This window comes from Phoxinus phoxinus (assembly GCF_949152265.1).
Source record: "Phoxinus phoxinus genome assembly, chromosome: 20".
NCBI classification, from domain to species: domain Eukaryota; kingdom Metazoa; phylum Chordata; class Actinopteri; order Cypriniformes; family Leuciscidae; genus Phoxinus; species Phoxinus phoxinus.
Window position 1 is genome coordinate 6993125 of NC_136895.1, and position 27796 is coordinate 7020920.

The 27796-nt window shown below is 39.9% G+C and overlaps 1 protein-coding gene across 4 annotated transcripts; it reads right to left on the bottom strand.

The window, feature by feature from the left end:
• On the bottom strand, window positions 1-26783 carry hykk.2 (hydroxylysine kinase, tandem duplicate 2). Of its 4 annotated transcripts, none has more exons than XM_079593962.1 (8): window positions 26678-26783; window positions 25790-26095; window positions 21870-22012; window positions 17392-17572; window positions 17214-17315; window positions 740-859; window positions 404-550; window positions 1-257 (listed from the first exon to the last, which is right to left on the bottom strand). In XM_079593962.1, exons 2-7 carry the CDS (start codon window positions 26091-26093, stop codon window positions 450-452), a joined length of 951 nt encoding a protein of 316 aa, XP_079450088.1. In that variant the 5' UTR covers window positions 26094-26095; window positions 26678-26783; the 3' UTR covers window positions 1-257; window positions 404-449. The 4 variants fall into 4 exon arrangements, 2 of the variants coding, with proteins under 2 accessions (XP_079450088.1, XP_079450087.1); XR_013795499.1 differs by having other exon boundaries at window positions 177-257; window positions 382-550; XR_013795500.1 differs by having other exon boundaries at window positions 231-257; window positions 387-550.
• Window positions 26784-27796: the final 1013 nt, after the last annotated feature.

Genomic DNA, 27796 nt, shown 5'->3' on the forward strand with positions numbered 1-27796 from the left:
AGTTTGAAATGACAATATTTTTTTTTCCATCTTTAATGGTTTTCAGCCAAATCTGAACAGGCTGATAAAACAAATCTATTACAGTGAACTGGCAAGTGAACAAACAAAAAAATATAATGTCCCCTAAACTACACACAATTCCTACACCCCTGTATGCCCTCCCCCTCCCTTCCTTCCTGGCGCATGTTTGAGGTGCTCTGCAGCATTAAGCTTGATTGTAGCCTCTGTAGCATTTTTGTCCCATTTCAGGAGTGCAGCTGCAAGAGTTGAACAAAAACAAAAAATATATAAATATGTAAAGAAAAACAATAGCCTATAACAAGTTTCACTTACAAGTTTCACACAGAATAATAATATAAATAAAACGAAGCATAAAATTACATCACTTCTAGATTGTGTATACCAGGGACTCAAAGGCTTCCTTGTCCTTGAGGCGTTCCTCCTCTCTGTTAAACTACATGGGCAGATGACAGGGGAGGCTCGCTTCTTCCCAGCCTTCTGACCTCCATGTGGATATCCACTAATTTAGTCAAGACTTTTTTCTGAAACTCTGAAAACAAAAAGTACCACATATGTAAAAGTTTGCATGTCGGTTGAAACTGCTGGCAAGGAGCCAATAGGAAAATTATGCTACTGTTATCCTTAAACACATGTACAAAGTTAAACCTGCTAATGCTGTATGTCCCGTTCAATTACTTTTGATTGTTTTTGATACCAGCTCCAACACTTTAGTACTTACTTGCCATGGCCATTGAAAATCGTAGGTCTGTTTCCCTACGAGGCCCTGTACTGGCTTCATGTGCAGAGGACTGCTCTGAGAAAGACCTCCCAGAGTATCTTGGGATTGGCATATCATAATCTGAAAGACAAAATATGTCAACTATTACTTTATTGTTCTTAATAGTGGATATTGCTCTTGTAGCAAGTTGTGTGCCCATATGATTCATTAAGTTTGGATAACTCGAGCAATGCCAGTGCGCAGCTCCTGCCTCTGCTGTTTTCAGCAGTCAGCGCAAAGAGATCTATATACTTTTAGCCATGATGATACTTGATAGAGAATAAATTGAGGTCAATCATGGAGCTCAGAATGTTAAACACAAAACCAGTTGTTCAAAATATGCACTATAACATGACTGCTACTTTAGAACATTTACACTCTTGCAACAGTTAATTGCTTTCGGAGGAATACCGTCTCTAGACAAAACGCTGTGCCTGGACTGCTTTTCGTGTCCCATCTGTTCGCTGTGCCTGGACCGCTTCATGTGTCGGTACTGTTTGCTTTGCTGGGTTCTGTCACTGTGCCTGGATCCGTCGCTGTGTCTGGACCCGTCGCTGTACCTAGACCCGTCGCTGTGCCTAGACCCGTCACTGTGCCTGGACCCGTCGCTGTGCCTGGACCCGTCGCTGTGCCTAGACCCATCGCTGTGCCTAGACCCATCGCTGTGCCTAGACCCGCCACTGTGCCTGGAGCGCTTCCTGTGTCGGTAGCATTTGCTTTGCTGGGTCCTGTCACTGTGCCTGGACCCGTCGCTGTGTCTGGACCCGTCGCTGTGCCCAGACCCGTCACTGTGCCTGGACCGCTACCTGTGTCGGTAATGTTTGCTTTGCTGGGTTCTGTCACTGTCCCTGGACCCGTCGCTGTGCCTAGACCCGTCGCTGTGCCTAGACCCGTCACTGTGCCTGGACCGCTTCCTGTGTCGGTAGCGTTTGCTTTGCTGGGTCCTGTCACTGTGCCCGTCGCTGTGCCCAGACCCGTCACTGTGCCTAGACCGCTTCCTGTGTCGGTAGCGTTTGCTTTGCTGGGTCCTGTCACTGTGCCCGTTGCTGTGCCCAGACCCGTCACTGTGCCTGGACCGCTTCCTGTGTCGGTAGCGTTTGCTTTGCTGGGTCCTGTCACTGTGCCTGGACCCGTCGCTGTGCCTAGACCTGTCACTGTGCCTGGACCCGTCGCTGTGCCTAGACCCGTCGCTGTGCCTAGACCCGTCGCTGTGCCTAGACCCGTCGCTGTGCCTAGACCCGTCGCTGTGCCTAGACCCATCACTGTGCCTAGACCCGTCGCTGTGCCTAGACCCGCCACTGTGCCTGGACCGCTTCCTGTGTCGGTAGCATTTGCTTTGCTGGGTCCTGTCACTGTGCCTGGACCCGTCGCTATGCCTAGACCCGTCGCTGTGCCTGGACCGCTTCCTGTGTCGGTACTGTTTGCTTTTCAGGGTTCTGTCACTGTGCCTAGACCCGTCGCTGTGCCTAGACCCGTCACTGTGCCTGGACCGCTTCCTGTGTCGGTACTGTTTGCTTAGCTGGGTTCTGTCACTTTGCCTGGACCCGTCGCTGTGCCTAGACCCGTCACTGTGCCTGGACCGCTTCCTGTGTCTGTAGCGTTTGCTTTGCTGGGTCCTGTCACTGTGCCTGGACCCGTCGCTGTGCCTAGACCCGTCACTGTGCCTAGACCCGTCACTGTGCCTAGACCCGTCACTGTGCCTGGACCCGTCGCTGTGCCTGGACCCATCACTGTGCCTAGACCCGTTGCTGTGCCTAGACCCGTTGCTGTGCCTGGACCGCTTCCTGTGTCGGTAGCATTTGCTTTGCTGGGTCCTGTCACTGTGCCTGGACCCGTCGCTGTGCCTAGACCCTTCACTGTGCCTAGACCCTTCGCTGTGCCTAGACCCGTCACTGTTCCTGGACCCGCCGCTGTGCCTAGACCCGTCACTGTGCCTGGACCGCTTCCTGTGTCGGTAGCGTTTGCTTTGCTGGGTCCCGTCGCTGTGCCTAGACCCGTCGCTGACATCCGTCGAACTACTCCCATTGACCATATGCATATAGTCTCCCCTTGACCATATGCATATAGTCTAAGACAAATGAGCTAACACAAGAAATTCCAGCAGCAATGAAGGGGCTGGCACCAGTTTGATGGTTCTTGTACTCTACTGCACTGAAAGCTTCATATGTTCGTAAGGGGCATCCCTGTTCTTTGAATACCACTCTTCTTGTGACGTAACTGTGATAGGCATTATGATTCTTAATGCGCTTCAGATAAGCTCTTGCTGGTGCGTCACAGATTAATGCTTGAATATGAACAGTGTAGGTCTTCTCTTCATGAATTATCCCATTGTCTGTGAGATGTTTACACTCCATCAAAAAATCATCAAGATATTCTTCAAGAGGATACGGTTTCTTGTCTCCAGAAAAGAGAGCTACCACAAATGGCTCAAAGTTGTGAAACTGGACTTTGCTGCTTTTGAAGAGTGGGACACCATCAATATTAATGCTGAGGTTTATTGAATCATGATCATGTCTGAAAGACATTGTCTGAGTTAGTAAATGACAAATCCCCTTTTCTAACCCATAATAAATATATTGCCCGACATATTTTGGCTCAGATCCTATGGCTCGTGGTGTAGCAAGGAGTGTTCTAGCATGCTTTGGTAGCAGGTGTCCTTGCTTTCTCAATATTATCAATAATTCATTTAAGGATCTTTGTGTGGTTTTGTTCTTTGTAGACCATTGTCTTAAGTTCTCATCTAAATTGGGAACAACCAATTCAGCATCATCATTTAGAACTTAATTTTCTGAATCAGAAGACACATACTCCACATCAGTGTCAAAGTCTGATTAATCTGTTGTTGAACTGTCAGTTGCTGAATAAATACATTCAAAATGGCTTGCACTGTCAGCCTGGTTATGTAAGCCACAGGTTGATCTATCGTTAACTGATCCCTGACTTTCATGGTCATTATCACTGTCAGAATGCAGGAACTTATCCATTTCTGCCATGCTTTTAAATAAGCCATCTGTAATACATAGTTTGATCCTGAATCTGGGACATAGTCGGACTATAGCCTAAATTGAATTGACTTTACTTTTTAATTTCAAATTAAAACACAAAAATGTCATCAGTACTTGTTGGTGTAATGATGAAGAGGGGTTTGAGCTAGGGCACGCGCACATCCACCCCTTCCGAAGCCATAACTCTCTCAGCTTGAATGTTTAAACTGATAAGACTTAGAGGGATGGTTCGGAGTAAAATCAACCTAGGGTCCTTTGCACCATGACCTCGAGCCAATACCCCCATGGTTTAGTGCAGGCGTCATCATAAAACAAGGCATTGGAAAGTTTGTAAGTACATCAGGAGTTCATTTAAATAAAACTTGCCTGACGGCTCATGCTACCATAAATATCATATAATAAAGGCTAGATGTCTCGTCTGCGCTGCTGGCCAATGGAGGTCGACGTCCGCCCACGGCGGCCATCTTGCCACAGGGAGCTCGCTCACTCGTAACATTGGGCCCTATTTTAATGATCTGAAACGCAAGTGTCAAAGCGCAAAGCGCAAGTAACTTTGTGGGCGGATCCCGGCGCTGTTGCTATTTTCCCGGCGGATAAACGACTCTTGCGCCCGACGCAAATCTAAAAGGGGTTGGTCTGAAGTAGCTTCATTATTCATAGGTGTGGTTTGGGCATAACGTGAAATAAACCAATCAGAGCGTCCTCTCACATTCCCTTTAAGAGCAGACGCGCTTGTTCCACGGCGGATTGCTATTATAACGGCGGGTTTGCCAGCGCACGCCAGGAGCAGTTCACAGCCAAAGAGACCGATGTTCTCGTCAGGGCCGTAAAACACAGAGAAGTGACATTGGGGATGATGGGAGAAACCCACCCAAATTCGGTTACACAGGCGTATCATTTGGGTAAATGTGTAGCCTAATCTAGATTTATTTATTTTTTTAATCTAGATAGATCTTTTTCACATCTTCACGGACACAACCTCCCTCGTGTGTTAATATTTTTCCTTGTAATAATGTATGATTTGCAAAAATGAAAACTGCTGTGTCTGTTTATAATTATTAGAGAATCAAAGTGGATGCGCGTTAACACACTACATTATGGCCAAGCACGCGCCCTTAAAATACCACATCACTAACGCGCAACGCGCCACTGTCTTTAGACTGTTTTTATCCTGATCAGTGGCGCAATTGCTTTCTAAAACTGGAAAATAGCACCAGGGCAGTTTTGCGCCGGAACACGCCTCCTCTTTGCGCTGAACCGCCCCCGCGAGCGCAAGTTCATTCCCTAATTTACCGACGTGCGTCTGTGGAGGGAAAAGTCCGCTGTGCGCGGGTGCAAAATAGGAATGATACATGCGTCGGTGTTCAAAGTCAATTGCGCTGGGTGCAAGATAGGGCCCATTGTGTTTTAATGGTAATGTACTTTTTAAATAACCGTAACTTGCTCAATTTTCAAACGGTTTAGTTTGTTATAAACGTCAGAGATGTAGTTATGACACTGCATACGAATAATTATAACAATGGACTTCTGAAAATAAATCTGAAAATATTATAGCCACGTTATTAACGTTTGTAAGAAACCAAACCGTTTGTAAATCCGTCAAGATTTCAGCAAGATAAGAGGATTTGTGTTTGTGCTGATCACTCACCTAATTTCAGATACCACAGAGCTCGCCAGAAAGCTTCCCTGTGACAAGATGGCCGCCGTTGATGCCGTTCGAGACTCCACCTTAAGACATCTAGCCTTATATGGATATATATGCATGCTAACCGCTAAACTGGACGTCGACATCACATCATGATTTGGGAAAAGCACGTAAAAGTCCTGTCAGAAACCGATGCATAAGGGTGTAACAACGAATTATAATTTTTTCTGTAGTGTTACAATTTTAACAGTATTTCAAGTGTAATCTTTCTTTGTAAAAAGCATACATTTTATCATACGTATTACAAAGGTAAGGAATAGTTTGAATTGGAACAAACACTATAACATTATAGTTGATAATTCAATATAACGTTTCCTACTTTATTTTTGACAAAAGAGACTAAATATATATAGTCTATTTTACAGTAATAACTTTATAATCTATCCAAAACTAGTCAACGAAAATTGAAAACATTCATATTTGGTCTATGATATTAAATTAATATAGGGCATATAAATGTTAATTTGCAGTTATACGTTGCTTACATTAAGACATATTTAAATGTTGTGATTTATACTTAAACACTCTTTTTGTGGTTTTTCAGACATTATTCCATATCGCGATTAGAATTTAAGAGTAAAGAATTTCCTATTCACAGCTAGATCTATTGTAGCCTGACTACGTCAGACTTCGTACTTCCGCTCAATTTCATTTCGCTTCTGTACTTAGTCTGAGACATCGTCATGTCTCTCAGTTTTCCTCCGGCCTAAAAAACAGCCGGCCAATCAACGAACAGAGGGCGGGCTGAGAGCCGTGACGTAGACGGTAAGCGCCGAGTTTGGGATTGGGGAAATCTAAAACGACCGCGGATATGGAGACAAGGGATGTAATCTTGCAATTAAGTTGCAGCATTTCCGATAGACTCGAAATGAACAAAGAGCTGTGTTTGACAGAACTAATCCTAACTTTGACAGTTGGCTGCAAATATTTTCCTGTTTCTCTTTACTGTCAAATAATAGTTTAGAGGCCCCGATTGTGCCGTTGATGCGTAGATTTACATCACATAATCTACAAAAGTCGTTGACATCCATGTTCACTCCGGTATTTCTCTCGATGGTTTCGTTTTTGCATTATTTATAATGTGTTTACAGTGGCAGTTCGATGCTGCTGAGCTGGCGCATAACACACGTCATAACCAAACGTTATGTGATTGGCTTACGGGTAACCAATTATTTTATACTTCAGACGAGCGCCCCCGCGCGATAAAGAAAACACTTTTCAATGATGCCATGCCAGACTCTGTCTATGAAGCAAAGCGAAGTAGCAGAGTTTGTTATTACCAGGCTAGATCTATTGCTCCTCGAAGTGAAAATAAACCAGAACTTCTGAGGTCAATTTGTCCAGGATTATATTAGGCTACATTACGCTATCATTATTCCCCATAGCGTCACAAGACGACGTAAAGTACATGAATCTGATTCAATTTGATATGTTTTACAGAGCTGATGTGGACATTAACAGGGTTTCATGGATTGCCTCAGAACATTTGCATTTGAATAGCGCGTGCTCCACGTGTTCACATTAGCAGATGAGTTGCCATGAGAATATCTCTCTTTTCATACAAATTACATAAACAGAGAATATTTATTTTCGTTTTGAATTCGATCATTTAAAAGTAGACACTTAAATCATTATAAAAATGTTTTGCTTATGCCTGTGTTAACTAAGTTTTGTTTAAGACACGTGCTCCAGAAAAAAAGTTCACGGATGGTCAGAAGCACACCTTGTTTATTTGAGCACAATGTTTTGTTTCGATTGTAAGTGGACACAAAAAAAAGTAGACATTTAACATTTTTTTTCATATTTCGTAAGTCTGTATGAACATAAATGACGGAGTATTTTAATTTTGCTGCTATGTGAAAAAAATCCAGCAAACGCGCCGGCGTGTTTGTCGACCCTGCGCAAAAAGCCGCCGTTTTAAGAAGTATTTCAAGGTATTAAGGGGCAAAATGTGACTTAATTCACTCTGACTTCAACTGAAAAACATATTAAATTGATGGTTTTTTTTTTACTTACCTGTTTTTGGGATTTAGTTCCGTAAACGCAGAGTCTCTGTATATCAATGTGTCTGCAGCCTCGGCAGGATACTTTTCCTGGTGACGTAACGTTGCAGTGTGGCGTGGCGATTCTTCTTCTTCTTAAGATTTTTTTTTTTAACGGTGGTCGCAAACGGTTTTTGTGCATTACCGCCACCCACAGTTTATGAATGATCTAATAATAATTAAAAGAATATATATATTATTTTTATTTTTTATCCAGCTTGGTACCTCTCAGAAACTAAAATAAATATATTTAATTATTTTTTGGCCTGAAGATTTATTTTAATAAGTCTCATTTACATTTACATTCATTTTGCAGACGCTTTTATCCAGGCAACTTGCAAATGAGAACAATAGAAGCAGTTAAACTAGTAGGACAACAATATGCAAGTGCTATATGCAAATATGCAAGTGTGCTACAATATGCAAGTCTCTCCCATGTCCTCAATTTTCCTCTTGACATATTTGTTGCATATCATAACAACATGCTCTGCTGATCAGGTACATTGCAATTATTACATATCATGCTTGCCTAGATGCAGAGTTTGTCCTAACCAATCTGCAATGATGGTTTCCTCCTGCATACCCCCATGTTACCCCAACCTGAGAGTTTATAAAATATTCCCCTTTGCTTTCCTCTATTCCTGCCACATTCTCATAACTTATTTAATTATCGATTTAGCTTCTGATTTTCCTACTTGCTGTAACTTGCTGTATAACTTTGCTGTATAATGAAATATTTTGTGCTAGGGTTAACCTAACCCTAACCCTAATCTCACACATATGTTTGCTATATTTTTTCATCAGTACAGGACGTGTCCTCCAATGACATGGTCAAACTAATATTAATAATTGCAGTGCAAATGCACATATGATCTCACTCCAAGAATCTGTAAAATTTTAAGCCCATTGTGGGCTCAACCCTGTGTGCAAGATCCAAAGAAGTGTGCTCTGCACCGCTTGATTGTAATTGCACTGAATTGCTATTAATTCTGGAAATTACATGCACTGAATGTGCAAGTTCGCACTTAATTTAAATAGGGCAAAATTGTAAAAATTAAAAAAAATCTGACAATTCCCAGAAAATGTCAATTTTTTAATCCATATATTAAATAAATTGTAATTTTGCAATGATTGCATAATATACAATTTAATATGTAATATAATTTGCCATTTTCATAATAATGTGATTATTTTTATTTATTTATTTAACAGTACTTTGTATGACTATTTGTCAAAAAACATCTTGCATTTCACAATGACACGTTTCAGATTGGTTCAAACACTGAAATAGTCTTCAGTCCTAAAGGAGTCCAGGCTTTCTTGCACAAACATCCACAGTAAGGGTCCCTATTCAGACGGTCAGATATTGAACCAGTTTTGCACGTCCACAGACGCAAAAGAGTCCCTAGTCAGACGTTCGGATTTTGAACCCGTTTTGCACGTCCACAGCTACCTGAAATAAAATTAAACCTTTGTTTTTTTTCTTGATATTTTGTGACTTTTTCTCATTTATCATCATGAACATGCATGCAAAGTTTCAACATGCTGATGTGTTTTTTTGACATATAAAAACAAAATGACTATACGTTTGTACTATTACTAAGTGTCAATTTGACCCTCATAGGCAGCTATTCAAAAGAAACTGTACAGACACAAAATAAAAACATTTATGTTATGTATGGCAGGGCACTTGTGATGTGAGGTGTGTCCATCCAAGTGCGAGAGCAAAACCAGCACCGTGTGTGAAGTGCAAGAAATTAATATGCAGAAAACACACACTTGCTGTGTGCTCATCATGTCAGAAGTAACTTCTCGACTTTATGAAATGAGTCTACACAAAAGTTGAGCCAACTTAGGAAAAGTAAACATTATTTTCATTATACAGCTCAATTTAATTGTTCAGTTATGATGTTCTAAGCATAAAATGTAAAAACTGTTAAACAATATTAATAAAATGTTTTAAAAAATGGTTAAAAAACATTTTAATAAATAATATGTTCATATATATATATATATATATATTGTAATGTTTGACAAATGTTGATATTAAAAGTTTACAATTTGTACCTGAATCTTTGTTGTTTTTCATAGTGTGATTTTTGAGGAATTGTATTGATTCCAATTAGGGTCAATTTGACCCGCTCCATAAAGGGTGTACACAGATATCGAACAGTGCACAAGGGTTAAACCAACTGAAATGCCTTTGGAGGCTGTAAGACCTTTATGCTTGTGTTTTTTCATAAGTTCTGTATCAATCAGCCATCAACAAGAAGACAGTTTATTTCATCAGTTCATTATCACAGTTTAATCCTCTAATTTGATTGATCAACCAGAGTTCCAAACTTTGTTGTTGTTCTTTTTGCTGAATGTTTTGCTTTAAAATGCACTTTTCAGTAAGATTTAAACCATGACCTTTCAATAATACTTGATCTGTGCTGTAAAATAAAACCTTTGACCGATCAGATAAAACACTGCAGTCAGCAGTTTGTTTATTCATACCTTGAGCAGTAAGATTAGGCAGTTCATAAAGGTTTATAGGACCTTTTGTCACATTTCGTCATTATATGATATGCAATACATACATAATACTTGAGTGATCATACTCTATGAATTGTGCAGTGTTAATAATGTCCTGTTTTGTAGAAAATACTTTCAGAAGGGTTATTTTTTCTTGGATGAAATAAAGGCACTGAATAAAAATGAAACAAACAATTAAAACTAATACAAAAGTATCTTGATTTCTCTTCAAACATAAATGTGTCCAACTTAACCCTGAAAAAAAAATGAATTGGTCCACCATTAAAAAATAAACACCTGCTGCTTTATTAAAGAAATTATAGTATGCATGGTATTTTTGATATTAGTTAATTTTGTGCATCATGACTGTTCTCTCAAAAAGAATCATATAAGTAATCCTGGAGTTATCCTGTGCAGTAACAATTTAATCTAATGTTTAAGGTTTTCATTTACTATTAATAATTTTTGACATCAAAGAAAAAACTGTGTGTACATTAAAGTGTTAGCTTGTCTCAAATTTAAAATGGTGTTATAGTTCACTCATGCTTTATTTTTTGCTCCAAACCATGACACTTACTTTTATCCACTGCTCTTTTTCCTATCGTCGATGTCGGGTGGAAACCTTGAATCTCCAGATTTTATATTTTTCTTTCTTTTCCATGAATCATTACTATTGGTCACCCTTTACGTCTGTCTGTGGGTATGGAAGCTTGTTTCCGCCACAGAATAAAACATTTTAACAAATCATTGCGAATTTTTATCTCACAATTGCGAGTTAACATCTCACAATTCTGACTTTATTTCTCAGAATTGCGTGAAATAGTTGCAATTGCGTGTTATAAAGACAAAATTCTAACTTTATATCACGCAATTGCGACTTTATATCATGCAATTCTGATTTATAACTCCCAATTGCGTATTATAAAGTCAGAATTGTGAGATATAAACATGCTATTCTGAGAAAAAAGGTCAGAATTTCAAGTATATTTCTCGCATTTGCGATTTTATAACACGCAATTCTGATGTAAACTCGCAATTGTGAGGAAAAAAAAGTCAGATAAAAAGTCGCAATTATCTTGCTCTGTGGCAGATACAAGCTTCCATAGTTTTGCATATATTTGACCAATTTAAATAAAGAGTGTGACGAAACCTCGTAACTAGGGCTGGGTACCGAGTTTGATACTTTTTAGGTACCGACCGAATTGCCTCGATACTATCAAGTATCGAAAAATTACTTGTTAGGTACCAGATTTCGATACCCAAGGGGTTAACTCGTCAACGTCAGTGAAACACTAAGCATGTAGTATGTATGATCTGCCCAACTCAAGTGCTGGCTGTGACAAGGCATCCAGGAAAAACTCTAGTTTACGCCGGCTTGATGGCAACAACGCGCGATCACCGTAATACAATGAATGCGTCGCACATGCGGTGTAGTAAAGGAATCCGCGGGTCTGGACCATTCATTGACGCATAACATCAAGGATTCATATTTAAATAGTCCCTTTACGGTATAATATTCTCACTTTGACAACATTTCATTTAAAAAAAACTATCATTTAAATCACAGAAGGTGGTCTTGACCAAAATAAATTTTGGTTTAACTTAAAGAAACTGCGATAGAAATATATTACTCTTGTACAGTATAACGTTCATCTTAATGTAATACTATAATAATTAGAGCCGGGACTTTAACGCGTTAATTAAGATTAATTAATTACACAAAAAATAAAGCGTTAAAATTTAACGCATTTTAATCGCACTTATTTTTGTACCGCGGAACGTTTCTCACTGGATGAGTTTAGGCGGACCGATTATACTGGAGCACCAATAGCGTTCATAACTTGATAACTTCAGACAACAACAAACCACAGAGAACATGAACAAAGAAGCTGACGAGACCGCTTTGGTTGGCCCCGTGGATGGAACGGATGGAAGCGTCGATAAGAGCATGGTTGTGAGCAAGCTATGCAACAAGGAATTCGGAACGGCTATTGCTACACTTAATGGCAAAAATAGCACTGGTCTGCTGGACTTGGTTGAACAAAAATAAACAATATTTTGTTGCTTAAGCTTATGTATTCAGTCATTATTCAATGGTATACTAATAATCCATGTGAAAAAAATTACTTCTCACTGTTCTCAGGTCAAATATTTATATGCAATTAAAATGCGAAGCCTCTAATTAATTAGATTAATTTTTTTAATCGAGTTAATAATAATAAAATATTATTTTAAAAAAACTTCCATGTTATAATTTTAACAGTAAACCTCTGTTGTGTAGCACTTGTTTGTCAACAAATTAAAGAGCTTGTTTAATTGTAATTTTAATAAAAATTTAATTAATGTTGTATGCCTTTTGGTTACCATAAAGAAAAAAAAGAAAAAAAATTAGGGCCCTATTATTGTTTACAAATTAATTTGTAAAGTTGTTTTTATGAATTCAATTAATTAGATATGTTTTTGATTAAACCATTAAATCAGAATATAGACTAAATTACACGGAAAGCACAGAACTGGGCAAAAATAAATAAAAAACTGGGTTTTGTTTAATTACGCAGTAAACTAGGCATCTTGTAGCCTGGCAAGCCAGACCTACATCAAGATGTCAGGTCTGGCAACTCACCATTGGATGGCTCAATCCGAGGGGCTGGATAAATGATTGTCTTTCAATTTCCCTCTGCACGCAATAGGATAGCGCTTAAACCAACCAGAGCAACGAAGAAGGTGAAGTAGTCAGAGCGGCAAAGATCCGGTCCGGCAAAACTCCGAACACTTCTTCCTTTTTTAAGAATGACTTAAGTGCCGTTCTTTGCTCTTTTCTCAAAGAAAAATACTCCAAGTCCTCCAGAGTCGCGGCCAAAGTCGATTCAAAAGACCACTGTTCGTCAGCAGCAGCCATTCTTTGTTTTCGAGTGGCAGGGAACCGTCGCAACTCTGTCGTCATTATGTTAAGCCCGCCCCGCCTACCCTATACACGATGTGATTGGCCTGAACCAATTTAGGTTTTTCCAGCTCGAAAGTCAACAGAGTTGCTAGACTACCCTGGCTACAAAATAAATGTTGCTGCCGCTAGGGTGCGTCTAGATTTATAGGCTAGGCATCTTGTAAAGTGTGCTTATCCTTAAGGTTAGCTGCAATAACAGTTTACAGCTCAGTTCTTGTTTTCCCTCTGTCACGAAACACGCACGGGAAAAGGGAGATCCAAAAGCAGTATCAGTAGCCATTTCACCCTGTAGCCCAAGACTGGTTTCCCACTGAAGCTAAGCGGGGCTGAGCCTGGTTAGTACTTGGATGGGAGACCTCCTGAGAAATCCAGGTTGCTGCTGGAAGAGGTGTTAGTGAGGCCAGCAGGGGGCGCTCACCCTGTGGTCTGTGCGGGTCCTAACGCCCCAGTGTAGTGACAGGGACACTATACTGACAAAGAGCGCCATCCTTCGGATGAGACGTTAAACCGAGGTCCTGACTGACTCTCTGTGGTCATTAAAAAAAAAACAGGATGTCTTTCGAAAGAGTAGGGGTGTAACCCCGGCATCCTAGACCAAATTTGCCCAGTGGCCTCTGTCCATCATGGCCTCCTAATCATCCTATATATACTAATTGGCTTCATCACTGTCTCCTCTCCACCAGTAAGCTGGTGTGTGGTGGGCGTTCTGGCGCAATATGGCTGCCGTCGCATCGTCCAGGTGGATGCTGCACATTGGTGGTGGTTGAGGAGATTTCCCCCTTCTATGTTAAGCGATTTGAGTGTCCAGAAAAGCGCTATATAAATGTAATGAATTATTATTATTATTATTAGTACTTTTTTGAGGTAATCCGTACTCACAACCAATCCAGGCAAGGGTCAAAATCCATTAAGACAGTCCAAAATTGCATGAATAGACTTGGGACCAGGGACCACCAGGCTTGGGACCATCGAAGTCGGGTCCTCCGGGACCACCAGGCTTGGGACCATGGAAGTCAGGTCCTCCGGGACCACCGGGCTTGGGAACACCGAAGTCGGGTCCTCCGGGACCACCAGACTTGGGACCATCGAAGTCGGGTCCTCTGGGACCACCAGGCTTGGGACCACCGAAGTCGGGTCCTCCGGGACCACCAGGCTTGGGACCACCAAAGTCGGGTCCTCCGGGACCACCAGGCTTGGGACCATGGAAGTCAGGTCCTCCGGGACCACCGGGCTTGGGAACACCGAAGTCGGGTCCTCCGGGACCACCAGGCTTGGGACCATGGAAGTCAGGTTCTCCGGGACCACCGGGCTTGGGACCACCGAAGTCGGGTCCTCCTGGACCAACGGGCTTGACCCGGTCTCAGACTTGGGACCGCTGGACATCTCTGGTTCCGGGCTGAAGAGAGGCCGAAGCGGAGAATGGTGTCGGGGTCCATCTCGACCACGTCCTCTTCTGTGGCCTCCACGGGTCCCAGGAAATCTGACCAGACGGGTTCCCTCAAAAGATTGTCTATGGACAGGGGAGTTAGTAGACCCGGCATCTGCTGTGCTGAGGGAAGGGGGCTCAGGAGAGCTGACCGCCATGGTCTCCTCAGTTCTATGGGCCCACAGCGCGAAACAATCGAATAACGTCATCTGAGGCTCTGACTCTCCAGATGGCGAATTCCCCTTCTGCTGTCTCCTCTCCTTCGTTGTAGTTGGGGGAGAGATACGAAAACCCCTACCGCTGGATCTGAACATGACAGAGTCCTTCTGTCACGAAACACACACGGGAAAAGGGAGATCCAAAAGCAGTACTTTATTGAGGTAATCCGTACTCACAACCAATCCAGGCAAGGGTCAAAATCCATTAAGGCAGTCCAAAACAAGAAACAATACAAAAACAGGCAAAGGCAGAACATCCAGAAGTGTGGTGACATCAAACAAGGACTTTGTGACAAACACTGAAACAAGCAGGAATATATACACACCTATACTGACAAGGTGGCGGGATACAACTGTGTGCAATGAATCAATGAGTGACAGAACAGGATGATGGGAAATGTAGTTAAGAGTGAATGACACCGTGGGGGAAGAGGACCTCTAATGGTTACCCAGGGAAACACAAACCAGACACTGTGACACCCTCTTCACATTAATGTTACAGCCTCTGTTATAACATAATCTGTTCATGAAATTGGTATAAAAAAAAGTATGGTTTAGGAACCGGTATCGAAGTCATGGTATCGGTATTAATATCGAAATTTTTGGAACAATACCCAGCCCTACTCGTAACTCCACCACCTGCTATGGTGAATGAAGTTCCTCACGCAGTTTTGACCATCTTTAATTATAAAAACAAATAGTCTTTTTTACATTTTCCTGGAAAATAGTGTGTTTGAAGATATGAGGTTTTCACCCGACAGCGACTGAAAAGAGCCAAAAGCACAATGAACATGTTATTGAAGTGCATGTTTCATATCACCAGAGGTGTAAAGTCCAGGTTCACAAAGTAAAAGTCCTCCTCAGTATTTTGTTCCAATCACCTGGATTTGCTAATTAGCAGTTTTTCAGCGAGGAGATTGAACTAATTAGTGAAATCAGCTGGCTGAGTTCATGGGTGGAATAAACATATGGCAGGACTTTTACTTTCTGACCCCTGGACTTTACACCTCTGCGTATCACCCTCTTTCCCAACAAAGTCACCATTTGACATCATCATTGATTGCAAGTAGGGCTGTCAACGAATATTCTAAATTGGAATATATATTCGAATAGTTTTAAAAAACAGAATTTCGAAGGTGAAAATTAGTGTTTGAATGGAAAAACCTATTTTTTTACAGTCTATGGGAAAAACACACCCACGGTAACAGAGCTGCGGCTGTCTGCTTTGCAAGTGGGCGCACGCTACCTGAGACAAAAAAAAGTTGACTTGCATGGAAGATGGCAGAAAGTGCAGAGCCCAACTCGACCGCAGCAGAGAAAGTGATTTTAACCCCCCAAAATCTAAAAAGCCATGTCTGGAAGAACTTTGGATTTTGGTCGGTAGAAGGTAAAATTGTGGAGCTGCGAGATAGTATGCAAGCTATGTAAGATACATTTTGCATACCATTCGACCACTAGCAATAAACAGAAACATTACTAAAGTGTAGGCGACTGTACTGACTAAATGGATATTGCATGAATAAGGTAGGTTAGATACAGCAGTTTCATGCACTGCTGGCTTCCACTGGTTTGATTATTTACCGTTTCATGTCAAGGAAAAGTTCCATGTTTACCACAGCACAGCTCGCTCGGAGCGTTCAATGTCGGTTCTATATACTGTAAAACTTCAATTAATGTTAATATTTGTTTCAATCACTGAATGAAGCCTGCTATATTTGGGACAAGAGTCGCGACCTTAAATTGCTTGCACAAAACTCTTGATCAGCACTCAACATTTGTTTATTGTTGTTCATTAAAACCGTTATGCGCAGAGAGCGTGAGGGCGAGAGAGAGAAAGAGTGCCTGCCATTAGTTGATTTACCTGTTTTTGTGTAGTAATACGTTGTCGAATACGTTTAAACTTAAATAAACGACCTATACAAGTAGTTATGTCTCTTTGTATTAATTTGTTCTGTTATTGATGTTGACAAAATGCGCAACCAGATGTTCGAATAGTATATGTGTTTTTTTAGAGGGAGTATTCGAACGTCATTTTTGAGCAATTTTGACAGCCCTAATTGGAAGTAAATACTTTTGGGCCACTTTTATGGTGAAGTTTTGGGCATTTTGGGGCTTGACAGTCCCAGTCCCCATTGACTGAAATTTTAAATAAAGAGTTTGTCTTCCATGGAAGAAAGTTGATGGATTTGGGTTTATATTGCATATATTTTTGGAGCAAGCTGTCATGCTGCAGTGCTCAGTCAGGGTTGGCTGAACTGTGCAGCACTCTGGGACCACACTCTTTCCACATACTCTTTACCCAGCTCCCAAAGACGACTGAGGTGCTGCACACCTGTCCTGGCCGTGATCATCAAGTACTCCTCATTCTCTGGCTGCTGGATCACAGCGTGCCGGGCCAGAACCAGGGACTGGCAGAACCGACACAGAACCAGCAAATACAGCGAATCTCTTTCTGCCTCATTGAGAGGAAAAACACTTTCCCATCCAGCCACCAATGGCCCTCCCACATCTACCGGATTGGGATTCTCAATCATCATGTACATGATAGTTATGGCCAGCTCAAATATAAAATACCCACAGCTCATGTCTCCAAAATCAAGAATCCCGGAGATCTTGTACTTTGAGGGTCCATCAGGTTTCACCAAGAGATTGTGGTCGTTGAAGTCTCCATGGTTAATGCCTATAATGCAATGAAAATGTTATAAGGACTGCGTTGACTTCAGAGTGAAATACTTTAAATTAAAATATTGTCTTACACTTGCGAAACAATGGTAGTTTTGGCATGACTTGGATCTGGTACTGCTCAATAACGGCTTTAACAACCTTTTGCGCAGGGTCCCCATCCATCACATGGAGATACTGATTTAAGAGGGGAACGCTGGTGAGATTCCATATAAAGTTCTCTCTCTGAAAGGCACTGAGGTTTGGATGCTCCAACTTAACAAGAAAATAGAGACAAAACAAATGCCTAAATACAGGAAATAAAATGATAAGCCTTATGAAAAAATTCAAGGACAAAAAAGGGCCTTTTCACACCAAGAATAACTAACCGTACGGTCATATTAGCATATTGCAGCGAAATTTTGCGTGCAAAAAAGGTCTGTTGTCTATAGTGTAGTGATGTATGAAGCATATAACTCACATGGAAGTCACTTTTGAACAAAGAAGCTTTCTGTTAAATGTGGCAAATTCACGAGTCCTACTGGAATTACTGGATTTCCCCAAGCAAAATTTTGCAGAGCTTCGGTAAATGTAACCACACATTAACTCAAACTATACCGACACAGAAGACCGAAATTGTTGAAATCGCTGTCTGAACAAATTTTTTTCCAGTTAAAAACATTGACAGCCATTAACTGCAGCAGTGCACTAATAATAATCAACAGCCCATAATACGATGATTCGTAGAACTGTTTTTAAGATCTACACTTAAACTTTTTATGCGTTTTGTCGGTTTATTTACACGACTATGGCGTTTGGGGGCCTGAAAGTGCACGTTTTTGAAAACGATACAGTTATCGTCTGTGTAAAGTACAAAAACTTGAATTTGTGAAAACGGTGATGTCATGCACATGTGTATTTTGTGTTCAGTCTAAAGGCGTGTAGCGTTTCTTTACAAAGTGACATCGCCACCTACTGGCCTGGCATGAATACAGTGTTTTTAGTTGTTTTCACGGATCCGTGTGAAAGGGGATCGTTTTGACAACGTTGTTGCTTTTGTGCAAAAAAACTAAGGCTGGTGTCAGTTCGTCTGAGCGCCCCCTCAATGAAGCAAAAGGCTCTCTTGGGAATTAACACTTGAACTGAATCTCGCATATGCAACAGGACACAGCTCACACCACACACACCATATCTCCCTTCATCCCCCACCTCCTCACCTGAAATACACTGAAAACATATGCAATGTTATGTGTACGAAAAAAGTAACTATATATGTTTGGTCTCATTTAAAGTGTCTCAGTGCGCCTGGTAAAATGGTCACACTCTCCCATTCATAATGAAAAGCTAAAAAAAGTTCAAAAATATGAAAAATGTGACCAAGAAGGCATTTGGTTGCAAATTCTGATCTCACATTGGTGAACCCCTCAGTAGGGGTCTGAAATCTAATTATAATGACAGATACCACCTATGGTGGATTTCTGGGTTCATAAGGAAACAGGGCAGAAGGTTCTGGGAGTCTGTAGGTTGACTGCCCACACAAGCGATGTGTGTAATTTTGTTGACAGGTAATAATTTCTACAAATTCTGTGATTTCTGAATTATTGTTATGATATGCTTACCTGATGATTTTATCCTTTTGAATTGGACTTCGAACTATTACTTCATTACCTGGTCAATAAATCGTAAATGTTTGATTTTATTCTGACTGACTCTGAGACTGCTTTTTCCCCAGTAGATTATCGGATTCGTATATTTCCTTGCGTCAGTTTTAGCGACGGCTGAAATATCTGGCATCTCTTCAAGTGTACTTGGTTGCAGAGACGGGAATTTCCGTTTAGTAATAGCGAATGCTGTTTGATCAATCTAAATTTGGGTACGTCTACAGACCTCTAATCTTTGATTTAATGTTACTTTAAACAAGTATACGGGCTTGGCCAATCCAAAACTATTATAAGTGTGGTAAATTGATCTGCTAACATTTTTAATGGTGGCCAAAAACCTTTACTAAAGTAAACGGTTGAACGAAGATTCTGAGGGGGCATCCAAGGGGGTTTTACAAGTGTCTCTGATTGTGTACATGATTACACGTGATTAACGGCAAATCTTAGATACATAACCGATATTACCTCTGATTGATGACCGAGTCTGGCGAGATTGCGCCGGGAGATCTGCGAAAGAGCAGGGCCTCTAAGTGATATTGTCTCCTAAATCTGAGCGGGTAAATTATTCTTAACACTAAAAGTCCCAAGACGGTCATTTTGACAGTTTTTTAAATTTTACAGTGTAATAACTTTGTTAAAATAAAATCTATTTGGCTGTAGGACTCTGACTTTTCCTAACTATGTGTATATTTTATTATGACACTGTTATTTTATTAAAATCACAAAACACAAAACAGTTCTGACTATTTCTACCTAGAATGGCCATAGCAGCCATTTTGACCGCACGCATTATTGATACATAAATCCGCTACATTTCCTGCCTATTGGTACCCGTTTGCGCCGTTCAGATGAACCCACTTGGAGGAAGACGTGTTAACCTTTTGTTTGTTTCATATTTTTTGTTCACTGAAAATCGTTCTAAAGCAGTTAGTTTTCTTGTTTAGCTGTTCATGTTTTTTCTTAGTCTGTTTTTGTGTGTAAGTACTGGATTGTGCTGCATACGTGTCCATGAAAGTTTTTAATGTATTAAAATGTTTATAGTGTTTTTGTTATTGTATACATGTTATAAGTTATTGTATCATAAGATTTGTTTTTATTGTTTAAGGAAAATATTTATCAATTAGGCTGGAAAATACATTTTCACATTTGAATTAAAATGTTGTGCCCTTGTCTTTATTATTAGCCTACATACCGTAACATTGTAGATCGATTTTGTATTGATTATTAAACTTATTTACAAACAGGGCTGTAGGCTAACGGTATGAAGCTTTGACGTTTCCTAACATTTTTGCATGTCTTTTCAAAAAAAAAATTTACGCGAAACTTTCCTCACACAGAGAGGCAGCACCTATCGGGGCAATCTTTATTTTGTACTTGTTTTAAGAGCGACAGCGTCATAACATGATGACAGGAATTAAAAGCTTCATTGGAAAACTTAAAAAGAAGGTTTCAATGTAGATATGACATGACGAAAATGACGTTCAGTACGGCCATATGAACGTCAAAGTATGAACGGACAAAATGTCCGCTATGGTCGTTCTAGTAGTTTTGGAATTCTGGTAGTTCTAGTGTTAAAGAGCTGAAAAGAATAATCAAACTTTAGTTCATGTTTAATGATGCACAGATATCATTAAAACCTTTTTATTTATGGAGTCAGATAAAATAACGAGAAAATACATATGAGAATTGTGTTCCATTTCATCGTTTTGTTGCGTAAAAGGAAAGACAGTAACCCTGAGGATCGACTACCCTCATTGGTTCAATTCAGACGGGTTTTACAAAATGCAAAGTAAAAAACCTTTCTGTTTTTAGTACATCGTTGTCTTGTAAACGTTTCCTAAATCAGCAGGTTATTATTATAAAAGTAAAAAATATCACTTAATCTAAATAGGCTACATTCATTTATACCAGCAAAATTACTTTACATGGGTTTAATCTGATAGAAATACCTCGTTAAAGTAATAATTGTAGGTTACCATTGTTTGCACTGTAATGAGGCTTACGAGGATTTTGGGAAACGCAGCCCATGAACGAAATAACTTAATGTGTAAACAATGAAAGAACAGTCATTTTTGTGTTAAAGGGGTGGTTGAGTATGATTTCACTTTTCTAACTTTAGTTAGTTAATTTCTAACTTTAGTTAGTGTGTAATGTTGCTGTTTGAGCATAAACAACATCTGCAAAGTTACAACGCTCAAAGTTCAAAGCAAAGGAAGATAGTTGCTTTTAAACATTTGGCTGCAAACTTACTAGTCCTTAGAGCCTAATTTAGGCTGAAAAGAAAAGGACTACAACAAACGACTGGTAGGAACTACACGACATTCCTCCCGGGGTTAGTTCCCCCGGGAACACACAGTCCATGTTGAGAAGAGAAAGAGTTGTTCTAGTCGAGCACATTTGTGAGTCGGCTCAAACTTTGGCATCCATCTTTTCACATGCAATAGAAAGTCACTCTGTGTGCATCTGTGAGATTTATAGATTAGCATGACAGAATATGCTAATTGAAGATAGTTAACTCCACATCAGCAACATAAATTCATCAACTAACCATTCAGAGACGTCCTGTTGCTTTCTACATGTTGTCACTTCTTGAGTCTCTCCATCTTTGTCGGACTCCGTTTTAACATTAAAGACAGAACGTTTCTGTCATTTTAGTGTGTCTGCGTGAGGTAATCGCAGCTGCTAACACACACAAGCTCTTGGAACCCCGTCCTCTTTTGCAAACCCTCAAAAAGTGACAACTTTAACATGCTATATACAAATATCTGTGGGGTATTTTGTGCTAAAATTACACACACACACACACTCTGGGAACCTCAGAGATTTATTTTACATCTTGTGAAAAGGGCATTTTACCCCCCCTTTAAAGTTTACAATTAACAATGTAACGTAATGGAATTAAAAGATTTTACTTGCAGTAAAACTGTATCCAATGTGGCGGCCATTTTTCCAACATCGTACAAGATCCGAGGACTGCAGGTAATCTTGGATATGGTAGTGCCAGGCAGGTAGGCAAGTAAGCGCACTAAATATTTCTGCATGCCAAAACCACAATCTGTGATGGCAGAAAAAAAATAAAAAATTGTTAATTAGCATTTGATTTACAATATAAATCCATACACCTTTCTGAAAAACATATTTACTCACCTTTAACAGTCATTTAAAACACTAACAACAGGCCCTAGTCTATTTCAGGACTTAATATTTAATTGAATTAATAACTGACAGGTGTCATGATATGTAATAAATGAGTCACCATAGTCACCTATTGCCACCCCTAAAGTCTAAATGTAATGTTGGGTTGAGGGGCGGGGCTAAGACAGATAAAACGGTGATTGCTAAAACCTAAAACGTGTCTCGTGTTTTTCTACACATCGAAACATGGTGTCAGAAGTAAAGTAACTGAAGAAAATAAATAGACAAAAAGAGTAACGAAGATGGAAGGATTAAAGCCACCTGCAGGACTTGATTTACTGCACGGGAATTTGTCAGAAAACTGGAGGAGATTTTGGCAAAGATTTGAGCTGTATCTAGACGCAACTGGAAGCGCTAGCAAACCAGCCAAGGTAAAGTCCTCACTATTTCTTCATGTAGCCAGAGAAAAAGCGGTTGAAGTGTATAACACCTTCACGTTTGAAGAAGACGATGATAAACAAAATCTGTCTAAAATAATGGAGAAATTTGAAGAGTACTGTAACCTGAAGAAGAACATAACCTATGAGAGGTATAAGTTTTTCACGTGTGTGCAAGGGGACATGCCAATTAGCCAGTACATTACAGAACTAAAATTAAAGGCGAAATCATGCGAGTTTGGACAGTTGCAGGAATCTCTGATAAGAGATCGAGTTGTCTGTGGAATCACGTCAGATGCAATGAGAGAGAGACTTTTAAGAGAAGTTGACATTAGTCTCGAAAAAACTACTCAGCTGTGTATCGCGTCAGAAATGACAAAAGCTCAGATGAAGCAAATGCATGACGAGGATAATGCACATGCCTCTGCACGTGAAAGCAAGCACGTTGATGGAGTGAAACATAGGCAGACACGCAAAAACGAGCAACGAAATGAATACAAACCGAATGAAAAAGACAAAGCAAGCACTTTTAATTGCAAAAGATGTGGAACGGAACATGCGTCACGCAATTGCCCCGCATATGGCAAACAGTGCAAGAACTGTACTAAAATGAATCACTTTGCAAAGATGTGTAAATCGAAGAAAGTGCATGCGGTTGATGATGACGTCACAGATCAGGGACCTAGTCTGTTCGTTGGTGCAGTGCAAACGCAGACAGGGAGAGATGAATGGACAGTTGACTTGAAACTGGAGCACAAACATGTCAAATTTAAACTTGATACTGGTGCGCAAGCCAATATAATCCTGTACAGCCTGCTGCAAAGAATTGGGAAAAAGAACATACTCAGACCCACAAATGTGAAACTGTCAACTTACACTGGAGACAAAATACCTGTGAAAGGAAAGTGTAACTGGACTGTGAAATATAAAAAGAAAACTCATGTACTGGAATTCATTGTGGTGAAGTCAGATGCTAAACCAATATTGGGAATTAATGCATGTGAACAAATGGGGCTCGTACAGAGAGTGATGGAATTGAACAAAAGTGACAAGATGGATATCTTCACAGAGTATGCTGATGTGTTTGAGGGCATAGGTTGCCTGGAGGGTGAGCACACGATCCGAATAGATGAAAAAGTGATTCCGAGAGTTCATCCACCCAGGAAAATTCCAGTGACCCTGAGAGAAAACCTGAAAATAGAATTGAATAGAATGGAACAACTAAAAGTAATAGAACGAATTGAAGAGCCCACACAGTGGGTTAACCCCATAGTGATTGTGGAAAAGTCTAATGGAAAATTAAGAATATGTTTAGACCCCCGAGATCTCAACACAGCGGTAATGAGAGAACACTACCAGCTACCAACGGTAGAAGAAATAACCAGCAGACTCTCAAAAGCCAAATACTTTACAGTGTTGGATGCAAGTTCAGGTTTTTGGCAACTCAAATTAGATGAAGCCAGCTCTCGCCTTTGTACATTCAGCACTCCTTTTGGCCGCTTCAGATTCCTTCGACTCCCATTTGGGGTGAACTCAGCTCCAGAAGTTTTTCACAGGACGGTGAAACAACTTTTTGAAGGAATTGAAGGTGTTGAGACATACATTGATGATCTTTTGATCTGGGGAGAAACAAAAGCAAAGCATGATTACAGACTGAGGCAAGTGCTAGAGAGAGCAAGGGTCAAGAACTTCAAGCTGAATAAGGAGAAAATCAAGATAGGCCTAGAGGAAATTAAATATCTCGGTCACATCTTCACAAAGGATCTGAAGTCACAATTCGCCAGACATGGAATTCCTGAAACCGTAATTTCAGACAATAGGCCACAGTTTAGCTCACGTGAATTCCAAGTTTTTGCGAAAGAGTGGGAATTCATGCACAAAACCTCTAGCCCCCATCACGCACAGTCGAATGGAATGGCGGAAAGAGGAGTACAGACTGTCAAAAATATGCTAAAGAAGGCAAAGGCTGATGGAAAAGATCCTTACCTGTGTCTACTGAACCTGAGAAGCACACCCATGGAGGATATTGGAGTATCTCCAGCCCAACTGTTGATGGGTCGAAGACGAAGAACAAGACTTCCGATAACATCAGAGTTGCTGAAGCCTAGCATGGTAACTAACCCAGTACAGCAGGTGTTAGAAAACAGGCAAAAGAAGCAGAAGGAATATTTCAACCAAAGATCCAAACCTCTTCAGAAACTTCATGTTGGCGACAATGTAAGAATATGGCAAGATGGCACATGGAATCCAGCTGAAGTTACTGGACTAGCAGCCAAGATATTATGTTGTTAAAGGGATAGTTCACTTTAAAATTAAAATTATGTCATCATTTACTCACCCTCAAGTTGTTTCAAACCTGTATTAATTTATTTTTTCTGCTGAACACAAAGAAAGATATTTTGAAGAATGTCAGAAACCAAACAGTAGTCTGTACCCATTGACTTCCATAGTATTTTTTTTTTTTCCTACTATGGAAGTCAATGGGTACAGACTACTGTTTGGTTTCTGACATTCTTCAAAATATCTTTCTTTGTGTTCAGCAGAAAAAAAAAAATTAATACAGGTTTGAAACAACTTGAGGGTGAGTAAATGATGACAGAATTTAAATTTTAAAGTGAACTATCCCTTTAAGACACCTGAGGGGAAGGTGTACAGAAGGAACAGAACGTTTTTAATGAAATCAAAAGAACAAAGTGACACACCAAGGAAGGACACGGATAATCAAAATGTGACTGAACAAAAGTGTTGTGACAACACAGAGGAAAAACAGGAAATGGACACTCAAACATGGAGAAGAGATGTTAGTCCCACCGAGCTCTCAAGTTTACCTGTGAGAACTGCCAGTGGACGAGTAGTCTCAAAACCAAGAAGGCTTATTGAGGAGTAGTTCTAATATTATTTTTCCTTAAGCTAAACTATGCCACAGTTCAAAGGACAGCGTTATGTTAAATAAAAACCTGTCAGATGTAAAAAAATATATATATATATTGTGTGCAGTGATACACATTTGTTTCGTAATGGTGTGTTATATACAAGGTGACTAAAGTTATTTTAAAGAATGTAAAAAAAACAAAACAAAGGGGAGATGTCATGATACGTAATAAATGAGTCACCATAGTCACCTATTGCCACCCCTAAAGTCTAAATGTAATGTTGGGTTGAGGGGAAGGGCTAAGACAGATAAAACGGTGATGGCTAAAACCTAAAACGTGTCTCGTGTTTTTCTACACACAACACATCGAAACAACAGGTACTCTTACCAATCTCCTCCAAGCTCATGAGTTGGCCAGTCAGAGTGGGGAAAGCGGTCTGGGCAGGAAGGCCTCGTTGGTGTAAGAAGTTCATAGAGTGTGTTTGCAACTCAATAAGGGCGATGTTGTGACTGTCTGCTGAGTTCATCACCTTTAACACATATTCTCCACCCTCACTGGGGGCCACGTAAAAGTTTTGATCATCATAACTGGGCAGCGGTCGAATGATGGACGCGGTCAAGCCATAGAGTCGTTTGGAAATCTCTGAGACCTGGGAATCGCTGAGATTTGGCTTTGATTCTTTTGCTGACATGGCTGAGGATGATGGGGGTGAAATTGGTTATTGGCAAATTAAGAGCAATACAAGAACAATGATAGCAATAAGAGGTTAAAGGAATTGTTCACCCAAAAATGTCCATTAAAAGAAAGTTACAGATAAAGACATTTACTATGATTATAATGACAGAAATGTTATTTTGGGGTAAACTATTAATTTTATTTATTTAGACAGTTAAAAAATAATAAACCATACTCACTTAAAAATTACTGCTAGAGCGAATGGACTAAATAAATCACCTGAATTTTAATATTTACCTTTTTTATTACAATAACGTTAAATCATATAATGTCGCAGGGTTTTACCGATTGTAATTTCGATGTATCCTGTCGCCTACATTAGCAGCGTAAATTATCAAATTAAATTGTTATTTCATGCATACGGTACATTGAATTTATTCAAAGTCGAAGTCTCGCGCTTCTGACTAAAGTTGTATTCTTTGGTCTCTGATAGAACAAACAAGCGCGAGCCGAACGGCATGCAAAGAGACAGTAGCAGTTTTAACATTTACATTAAACAGTAAACACCGATTGACAAGAAAGCACAAGATACAGTAGTACCTGCAAAGGAATGTTGCTGGCTGGTCTGGTCACAAGTTTGAAGCTAGTGCTACTGCTAATGTGTGGAGAACGGTCTCTTATAATGTCTATGTGAACAGTAATGTATTATAATTACGTCACGACACGTCATCTGCGAGACGAGTCATCTCTGTCTTGACTCGGTTCTTTTGAACGGTTCACAAGGTAGGCGGACATTATTACGTTACACATTATTACATTATTAGTACTATTTATTTATTTAATGTAATTTCGCGTGTAACAGTGCGATTTGTTGCAGCCGTAATTTAAAGTTTTTCAAAGTTTAAATAAAATGCTATTTCTCTAACACTGAATCGTTCAGAGCCCCTAAGAGAAGATGGTAATTTTAACAAAATATCTGCCCTTTTTCTCTACAAAGACATATGCTACTGCACAATACGTCAGATAGGCTATGTTAACCAATAACCTTGTATATGGTTTGATAGAGGTGTTAAGTTTTTTTTTTTCCTGTAGTTAAACTTATAAATAGTCTAATGCTAATTCGTTTCTACATTGTTTTATTTTGTCACAAAAATATAGGCCATAGGCTATTCAGTATCCTAAATTATACATTTCCTCATGCACACACTTAAGATTTAAAAATGTCAATTGTATAGTAAAATTCCTGACATATTATTCATATTATGGATTAAGAATTTTAAATGAGGGAAAAAAACGATTTTAAATTCATAAATCTTTTTTTTTTTAAAGGCATACACATTAATTTATTTTTTAGTGCAGGTTTTTTTTTTTTATTATTGTTATTTTATTTGATTATAACTTTATCTTTATCAAGAAAATGCACAGATCCATTGGATAACTGTCATTTTTGGTGTAGTTACAGAATCCACCAGCAGGGGTCAACATGGCCATGCTAATCAGCCAAACCAGTCTCTCGAGACCCATGAACAAAGAAGACAGATTTGAAATAAAATGTGACTTATGACAATGCTAACGGGTATTTTTTCTCCAGGCTGCAGCAGTGTCATTTGGTGGCATTAATGTTTGATCATTTTAGTCATGTTATTTTGACCTCAACTAAACAAATAAGTGCATACAACAATACATAATCCTAAAGACAGTCAGTACAATGCTGATTAA

Coding starts and splice junctions, on each gene's coding strand:
- hykk.2 (XM_079593961.1), bottom strand. CDS start 26,093: ATGTCAGCAAAAGAATCAAAGCCAAATCTCAGCGATTCCCAGGTCTCA. Junction 22,013..25,789: donor CATGAGCTTGGAGGAGATTG/GTAAGAGTACCT, acceptor CTGCCATCACAG/ATTGTGGTTTTGGCATGCAG. Junction 17,573..21,869: donor TGGATACAGTTTTACTGCAA/GTAAAATCTTTT, acceptor TTTCTTGTTAAG/TTGGAGCATCCAAACCTCAG.